The following is a 9968-nucleotide window of genomic DNA, read 5'->3' on the forward strand; positions in this document are numbered from 1 at the left end:
TATGCATGTACTGATCTTATAATTACATTAAGCATTGTACATACGGTATAGTGTCTTTAAACTGTTCTACATGTTTTGTAGGGCCTCATGACATCCATAAACAGCAATATGAGATCTTTACTGGTGGTTATATAAAAATATGACCTTCTGGAACTCAAATGTATTTAATTTTTCATAACCAAACTAATAAATAGTTTTAAATAACAGGAATACATTTTACACTGTTACAGATCAGCTTCGCTTTTGTTTTTCTGTTATGCTGAATGTTAGCAATTTCCCCCTGTTTTCAGTCTTGATGCTAAACTAGGGGAAACTCTTTCCCCTACCTATCTCTACATAAGATGCACTGAGATGAAATTCAATGCTGGGTTTGATGGCAAACATATTTTCCAAAATATCAGATTGCTCTTTTAAAGGACGGGTTCACAGTTTTTCAAATCTGTCCTTAAACAACAGTCAGGTGCACAAATGAACATTGACACATGTTTTTCTTGCTGTAATCATTCCTCCTGTTCATACTGACCATTAGAAGATCCCTTCATAATGCACTACCAATGTTAAAAAAAAATTTTTTAATGACCATTAAACAATAGAGACCGGAACCGAAGTATCACATTTAACAGAATTTATTTTCTTGTACAAGAAGGAGCGTTGTGCAACACACAGGATGAGGTTGCAAAGAAAAAGGTTCCCAGTGGAGCGCTTATCACAGGGTTTTATACACTTTAAGTGGGTGTTACAGTTCTTTTCTTAATCTATCAAATACAGACTTATAGATAACGTCATGTTTGTTTTTCAGTTCTCCTGTCCAGGAGGATCTTGTCCAACTGACCCCCAGATGACATGTCTCACCCTGTCTCCAACAAATTCTAATTTCTACATCTTCCTCTTTACAAATGTAATACTGAACTTCCTTTAACCTTTGCTGATAAGTCTGCTGATGTTGCAGAGTTGCAGTACAAGACAGGAACAATTCATCATGATAGATAAAATAGTAACACTCATACACAGTGTAATCATAATTTTTATAACAAACAATGTAAGTGATGGGGGACAAAACCCACAGTCCTCCTTCTGTGTGAAAATGTATTTAAAAGCTTATTTGAAGTTAAAATGAAGCTTCAGCTGACCAAATTAGTCAAATTAAGTAGATATCTTTCAACATTACAGTCTTTTTAGTGCCAAAGCTCCTCTTTTTGTTCCTATACTTCCACCATAGCTAAATAGGGAAACACTGTTGAGACCCAAAGAGGGAAAAAGACTGTAACTGTTGGAGATATTCATTTTATTTGACTAACTCAAATTTGATTGCTGAAGCCTCATATTATCTTCATATAAACCTTTAAATATATTTTTGCACAAAACGAGGACTGTGGATTTTGTCCTCCATTTGAAGGGATCTTAGTGGTCAGTATGAACACGAAGATTATAGTGGGCAAAACCTCTTTTTATGTTCATATGGGCACCTGACTGTTGTTTTAAGACAGACTCAGTGGATATGTGTCACATTTTCCCGTTTATAAAAATATTTATTGTATATATTATTGCTAAAATGCACTCTTAAAGCACAGAAAACACATTCATCATAACCTAATGCTTGCGTATACTATCATGCAGACAATCACAGACCCACTCAGTCATCATGCCCAGCTGTGCTTAGCGTGGAGCATCTCAATGAGCAGGTTGTTGCAGGGCACCTCACCACTCAGGTGTTTGCAGTACAGGTAGTCTTCAGCGAGGGTGCTGAGAGAGCGTAACTCAGACAAGCACAGCAGCAGCTGAGAAAACCGTCCAAGGTACTGAGAGGAGGTGCACAGTGTATACTCCAGCAGGGCTCCTTCAGCCTGCTCCTGGACTCTCTCTATGAATGGATGGTCTTCAAGCTGTTTCACATCTGCTCAGTGGCGGAAAGGGAAAGTAACAACCAATGAATGTAGAAGGTTAGTATCATGGAGCAAAGAACTGATGCTAAACTAAACTCTGGAGAGAGAAACTGTAAAGATTAGGCAAATTAGTCAGATAAATGGTGATAAAAAACAATGGTAGTGTTTGAGAACTCCTGTGTTTGAGAACTCCAGAACATCTGTCTCCAAAGTCATTCACAATTGACACTAGCAATTGTGAATGAAGCTGTACTCAAAGTTGAAGCAGCAGTGGGGGCTGTGTTTGGACAGTGAATGACCTGCATATTCTGCCTTGATAGTTCCTAGGCCTTTGGAATGTACAGTCCCCAGAGTGGCGACTTTTTTGGACACCAGGAACTTGGGCTGAGAATCTACATTTAGACCCTGGTTCCTCTGGCTCAAGTGCAGGTACAGTTCCTGAAATTGTTCCTGTGATGAAAAGTTCTTGTGATGGAAACAGGCTATAATTGTACTGATGTTTGCATTGTTAGATAATCACTAAATAATTCACTGTTGGTAAGATCCAAAAATCCAAGTGATTGAATCTGTGGGTAACTCCAAGACTGTTTTTTGCCAATATGAAGCTTCATGGATAAAAACCATCAGATGTCACTAACCTGGATTAAAGAGGAGGAGGAATTTGATGCAGGCAAGCTCTTCCCGGTCCACCTTTAGAATGGTAAGCCTCTCAACTAGCTCCTGTCCTCTCTGGACCAAGCTGGCCAAGGTGGGACTAGCATGAGAGGCTATGGCTGACAGCTCCACCTGAACCCAAGAAAACGTGTAGATATCAGAAACAGTCATGGATGTAACTTTGTACAGCACAATTTCAGATTCATGTGAAATAGCTCCTTTCTAAGATTGGAAAAATGCTTGGGGCTTGCAGTTTAGTGTTTAAAGCTTTGTTTGGTAACCCTTTACACACTAGCTTAGACTCCATGCCTTTAGTGAGGTGATGTTTCATTATGTTCCAAAACAGAGTTTCTCCTTATTTTATCACCAAGCTCTACAAAGCTAAAATCTGCCCTCAAGTGCCCTGTGTCACTTTTTTGGCAATACACAGGACACAGGGGTTTCAGGGGTGTCTGGGACATCTGTACAGGGATTGGAGGTGCTCACCTTGAAGCACTATACCCAGTCCTGGTTACATTTCTATGCCCTGGTGTTCCTGTTCAAGATGAGGTATGAGGTATGAACCAATCACAGTGGTCTGTGTAAATCACCACCTAGCCTTTCATCTCATACCAATTTGCCTTGGGTGACCCTATCAGGAGCCCAGGCTCTGGACAAGACATCTTCCAGGGGCCCTCAGGCAAAAGCACAAATCCCTCCACCATGATACAATTGCGATGAGATGGGACAGACAACACTACAGGGACAACACTTCCCTTTATATCTTTAATGTTGAAATATGTTGAAATAGAAGAGAAGAGTTGATTGAGGTACTGGTTGAAGCATATAAAGAGACAAATTCAAGAATAAATTTGAGACTGCGTCACAGCTTACAGATCCATAACTGCTCTCTGTACATCAAATTAAATGGGAATCAGAACTCAAAATAGAATTATCAGAGAAGTGTTCTGCAAAACACAAGATACACCTAAAATTCAAGGAAATGGAGAGAATTCGGTTGGAAGAATTGCATCATTCCCACCTCTTCTGGAGACATTTTAGGTAGGATACATAGGATAACAGAAGAAGTAGCATTAAAAGGCTGTATCTTTGCAAAAAAAATTCTACCTGCTGCCTTCAAAAAGGCATTGACCAAAGAATGGGATAAAACAGAATCAAAGATGACTCGCCTCCTGTCCGGTGACCAGGAGCACACTGTCTTCTTTGCTGTTCAGGACCTGCCTTGAGATGATGTCCAGCAGCAACAGTTCACTCCAGCAGCTGTGCAGCAACTTCATCTGGTCAGTCACCTTGGAGAAGGAAGAAAGAGGTAAAACCATTTAAATACAGGTTTTAAGACAAGACCCTTTCAGCCAACCTGAACAATTGTTAAGCCACTTCATTCCAGCTGCCTCTGTTCACTCCCTTTTTTTCATTTCACTGCACACATCCTCTCCATTTTGCTCTCCCTTCTCAGAAATTGCAATAAGCTATCAGGTAGGTACCAGATACAATTAAAAGCTTGGTAAGCAAGCTTAAGGTGCTGGACCTAACTTCCATAAGTTGAAAGTGATGAAAAGACACTTTCATATTGTCTTTACCCCTGTTCCTGCACTCTCTGCAGCCATGCAGCATCTGATTCTTGTATTGTTGTATTAACTAACACTGATGGGAATATGGCTGTGACTGAACACTCTTGCCTGTACACAAATATGATGTCTGTACATTCCAATTAAAGCTGACAACCTGAAACCTTTGTAACCTCTGGGAAACAGCCTGAGGACAGTGACAGATGAGCACACACCAGTCTGAAAACCAGACACAAAGACCTGGACACCAGCCATCAACAGTCACTGAAAAAGCCAACAATTTCACATGCAATGTTAATACCTAAATGTAATCACCACTTCATTATCTGTATGGATAACAAATGGCAACACACGTGTATACTGGAGTTATGTCTAGGAAGCACTGGCAGTTGTGTGGCTGTGTGGATGTGATAGAGACATACATAGATACATTAGAATACTGTCATGAATGGAAGCATTTTCGTGAGAAAACACTTTTGCATTTAGGTTTACAAGTGTTTAACTGCATGCTATTGCTTCATTTTTGTCATGTCTTAAGCTGCGATTATCAAGAAACATTTACAATCACATTGGTTGGTACAGACTCACCTTTTTGCTAAGCTGAGATCATTTTGAAATGTGTGAACATACCATGATGTAATGTAGACATCTTTGTTTTTTGAGATTTTTGTTGTAGGGTAGCTAGTTAGGCTTAGTATTATAAAGCAGTATGACATGGAAAAATGTTATTGACTATTATTCTACTGCTATTTTATTCCGATAACTCTGAGTGCTTATCTTAGAAAAACATACCTGGGCTAGTAACACAGATCAGATTTAGTTTTAGCTTTAATGTTTGTATTTTCACCTTTACAAGTGAAAAGGCTAGAATGAGGACTAACAGATGAGTTAGGTACACGCTCTCGGGGAATGAGTTTGGCCGGGGCTGCTGGAGTAGAAACTTTCGCAAATACAGTTGTTGCTATTGAACACACTACACTGATATAGCAGCATTCAGGACCAGCTCCCATGCAGTGGGGCAATACCACACAGTGGACGTCACAGTCCTGAAGGGGCTTTTTCTAATGTATCCTGTTACGTTTCAAAATACTGTAACATTTGCTAATGATGTGCTCCCTGACTACTGTACTATGTTACACTACATTAGCATTACTTCTGTAGACAGTAAGCTAGTTAGCTGGGCATGCTAATGTTTGCAGCTTACATTAACATTACAACAGATAAACACACTGTTTAATTCATTCCTTCTGCTTTTTCTCTTGTGTTTTTAGTTTTGAGGAGAGTTAAAAAAAAAAAAAAAAAGAAGTTGTAGTATGTACAGGGAAAACAGAGCTTTGTAGAAACGCTGTCATATCAGTGACAAAATAAATGGTGGCAACATTTCATTGTTTTACATTGGTGTTTCATTGGATGAGGAAGAAGAAGAAATGCTTCATGTGAGTGTTGTTCTCTTTATTGTCTACTTTGACGGCTTGTTTAGAGTTAAATGTAGCTATCTACTACTATCTATCAAGCTGTTGGAATCTGCTTGCAATAAACAAAATGTCAGGAAGCCACAGCGGAAACTTAAATAGTATACTGTTTCTTCTTCACTGGTTTTCTGTGGCTGACTTGCTCATCTATCCTCCACACATCCTCCAGTAGGAGGAGAATTACCTGTTTGGGCATTTTAGTTTTGATGGAGGTATTTGCAGAAAACAAGCTGAAACTCCTGCTGTGGACACATGACATTTTTACTTGAAAACAACATTTTAGAATTTGGCTGGCTTATGTAGACATAGTCTAAAAAGTATTAGAGGGACAGAAAGATGAAATAACACAGCAGGTGCCACGCTGCCATCTAAAAAATGTAATCTGTAACTGAATTGTAATAATATAAACCTTTACAAATGTAACTGATCAGTCAGTATTCAGTTGCTCTATTCTTATTTCTGTCAGCAGAGTGTAATAACTGCTGAGACAGCGTTGGTGTTTCAGTCACTTCAGTCATACTTGGCTGTATGTGTGATTCATCCTGTCAGCATGTGCTCATCACAGCCAGCACATTTCAAGTAGAAAGCACAAGACAAACATGAGCGTGGCTGTTCCAATGTGTGATACATGGTATAAATGTGTGGGTGTGTTTGTGCGTGTGGGCAGGTGCATGTCTGCTTGCATTTGTAGCTTAGAGGAAGTCTGCAGTGACTCTGAAATTAGGATTTTTTCATTTATTGTTTCACATGTCCATGTTAATGAATTAATTTACCTTTCCCCTTGCTTCCAGTCATTGTGCTAAGCTAAGCTAAACTGGGAAGAAGCTGCTAGCCAGTAAACCTGTATGTAAACAATGCAGGTTTCAAAATCGAATTTTAAAAAAAGTCCGTTTTGTAAATGTTTCCTGAGGAAGCGCATTCAACAGGTTTATTAGACCTGGTGAGAAAGACTGAATATAAACAGAAACTCCACAGGGTACCTTTAACTGTCAGCCAGTTAACTGATTCAGAAAAGTTGCAGCAGTTGGCACAGTGGGAAGGAACCATGTAAGTGCTCATGCCACATGATGAAACAGGAAGTATGAATTATCAAAGTACATGCCATTTGTTGTCACTATATGTACCAACCTAATTGGACCATGTGGACACGATCAGTTATAATAACACTGTGCTCAGTATTTAAAACCAAAATCAGATAGGATCTCACCTTAAGCTGTTTGAAGAAGATGGATCTGCGAGCCCACTCCACGATGAAGAACAGTGTCTGGTCAGCCATGAGACACATCAGGCCGAAGGTGCTGAGGTTCCTGTGTTTCTCCCAGCTACTCTGCTCCTGCTGTAGGCGAGCAGTGATCTTGTTCTGCAGCTGTAGCTCATCTGTATCACAGCGCACAAACTCCATCACTAGCTGAGGCATCCTGGGACCATGTGGAGAAAAAGGTCTTGAATATACCTTGTCTGAGTCGATGTAGATTCCTGCAGCAGAGCGTGGTGAACTTGTACAGATGTTGGTGTGCTCTGACTTGATGGTCCAGTTTGAAAAGGAGGTGCACTGGTACTGGGTGGCACCAGGTGAGTTGGAGGGCAGGAGTGTACACAGTGATGGAGGTTGGTAGCTGATGCGGTCATTCTGTGCTGTGGTTAGTGGGATGGTGCTGAAGATGGGATCTGGGTGGAGGCCACCGGTACAGGTAAAGTCTCTCTGGTGGGCTGAGGAGACCACAGGTGGGCTGCTCTCTATTCTAAATCCACTAGCTTGTATCAAAGCCTTTCTCTGCTGCTTGAGAGCACGATCACGCTTGTACATGGGGCCAAACTTGTTTCTGCCACCTCGCATCCGATCTGCACGGACAGCTGACAAAAAATGTTTATTTGTCTGGAGCAGTTTTTCAAGCTGATGTATACTGTATGTGCACAAAACAAATTATGATATAAATAAAATAAAATAAATAAATACATTTAACTTTGGGGAATTACATTGTACATTTATAAAGGTATTGAGTAAATATTATTATTAATATAGCATAAATATCTTTTAAACATCTTTTCATTCAGGGAAACGTGAAAATGAACCAGTCCTGAACTTTTAAACTTTATTTATTGTCATCAAATATATTCTCATTGTATAGCCAATACAATATCAAATTTCAAAAAACAGAGGGTCTGCTGTCCTTAAACTGATTCAGCTGCTTTTTGTTGAAAGATGAATGGAGAATCCTGTTTCAACATTATCATTTTTCTTTCCTTTTTGAACATAAATTTGTCATTTTTAGTGCCAAAGTTCCTCTTTTTGTTACTATACTGCCACCGCAGCTCAACAGGGAAACACTCTGTCAAGACACAAAGAGGGAATTTTGACTAAAAAGAGAGTAACTATTGGGGATATTCAATTTATTTGACTAACTCAGACTGCTGAAGCCTGATATAAGCTTCACATCAACTTTTAAATTAATTTTTGCACAAAATTACTTTTTGGATTTTGTCCTCCATCATTTACATTGTAAGTGGATTACAAAGGGATCTTTTAATGGTCAGTATGAAAAGGAGGATTATAGCAATCTTTCTATGTTTATTCAGGCACCTGACTTTTGTTTTAAGACACACTTGGAAAATGATGAACCTGTCCTTTAAACTTGTGGGTCTGTTACACTGCAAGACAGACTGATTCTTATTTCCCAAAGCAACTGAATTTTAGAGATGATTTCCCTATTTGCTCAGTAACACTGTGTTTGACCCCAAAATTATGTAATACAGCAAATGCTATTTTGAATGATTGGACAGTATGTCGAAATCAAATGAACTGACTTTACTTTTACTGTTTGCTGAAAAAAGGTTCTATGATTTATTAAGTTAAACATGATAGAGCATTTTACTCTGCTCTCAACTATTATTGTTATTATTGTTGTTGTTGTTGTTGTTGTTACAGGAAACAGAAAAGAATACAAAGAAAAACGTTAAACAGCATGAAACCATCGAAGATTAGATTAGGATTGTTTAGGATTGTTTAGATTAGATTAGGATTACACAACGTCTCTTAATATTCAAATGTACAATTTTTAAAAAAAATATTCATCTCATATGTTGGCAGCAGGCTTTAAAATATACCATATAATAGACTATAGGCCGTCAGAAGCAGGTTAAAGTTGTATATTTGTAACATGTATGAGGATACAAGGTTTTCATTACAACAGCAGTTTACTTATAACCGACAGTTAAACTCTGTAGGCACTACAAATGTATTTCCTGAGAATGAAAAGCCCTCCTTACCTTCCAGTCGCATGCCAACATGAAGACACTTCTGAAATCTGCAGAACGGACACCTTTTTCTCTGAGTTTTATCAATTCTGCACTCCTGGTTCTCTGCACAGATATACTTCTTGTTGTTTTGAACCGTTCTTTTGAAAAAGCCCTGCGAGTGTTAAAAAAGATGTTACTAATAGAACAATAATTGTCCGCTTCACAAGCTACAGCAGAGGTTACAATACACAGTCCTAGTAGGCAACAGAGTAATGTAACGGAGAACAACGTCTACCTTGCAGCTTTCACAGGTCAGCAGACCGTAGTGGTATCCAGACACTTTATCTCCACAGACTGGACACAGCTCCTCCACATCCACATCATGTCTGTACTCCATGCTGGACGATGGACCTGGGAAAGGCAACATTACGGTTTCTCTTCCCCATTCACAATCGACTAAAAGTGACACAGAAAACTGAAGAATGTTTTAAATTCTGAAGAAGTTGCACCAGCAGCTGTGAGACATCGTGACGTTTGCTTCAGTCTGAAACCAAAATCAAATGTGCTGGTTGATCAAAAACATTTATCAAAAATTAAACAAATAATGCCAGTGGTTTAAATTGTCCCGGAAAATAAATGCATTCGGACAAACTGGATCATGACAATCCGAAAAGGAAAACAAAATAGTAGGCTACATGACAAATAGAAAACTACCATATCATATCATATCATCGCTCTACTGACTGTCCTACCTGTTGTTGTTCGGCCTTTGTTGAATACTATAAATGTTGAGTATTTGCTGAAATCAAAGTTGGTGTATATGCTGAGTATTCTTGCAGCTACCTGCACATATGCCGGGAAGCATCACTGGTCTCATGTCATCATCCTGTGGAGGAGGGACAATCTCCATGGTCCTGATCCTGGAGCTGTCTGAGGTACTGACCAGGGCCTCGTTTCCTAAAATCATCCTAACTGAAGACGTTGGATTTAAACAGGATGAACCAAACACATGCTTTATTTCAGTTTTCATTGTTTTTGGTGACTTAAAGTCTATATTTTCAAATTATTTGTGAAGTGACCTTTGTGAGTGATAATGTGTAAAGTAGAAAATAAATCAAAACTAAAATACTACACACACAAATTAATTCAACGAT

The 9968-nt window shown here is 39.0% G+C and overlaps 1 protein-coding gene across 1 annotated transcript; it reads right to left on the reverse strand.

The window, feature by feature from the left end:
• Positions 1-1363: 1363 nt before the first annotated feature.
• On the reverse strand, positions 1364-9250 carry nr5a1b (nuclear receptor subfamily 5, group A, member 1b). Its single transcript, XM_042395365.1, has 6 exons — positions 9110-9250; positions 8845-8986; positions 6785-7431; positions 3707-3826; positions 2522-2669; positions 1364-1894 (listed from the first exon to the last, which is right to left on the reverse strand). The coding sequence occupies exons 1-6, from the start codon at positions 9239-9241 to the stop codon at positions 1641-1643; spliced, it is 1443 nt and encodes a 480-aa protein (XP_042251299.1). The 5' UTR covers positions 9242-9250; the 3' UTR covers positions 1364-1640.
• Positions 9251-9968: the final 718 nt, after the last annotated feature.

Source organism: Thunnus maccoyii, chromosome 19, assembly GCF_910596095.1.
Source record: "Thunnus maccoyii chromosome 19, fThuMac1.1, whole genome shotgun sequence".
NCBI classification, from domain to species: domain Eukaryota; kingdom Metazoa; phylum Chordata; class Actinopteri; order Scombriformes; family Scombridae; genus Thunnus; species Thunnus maccoyii.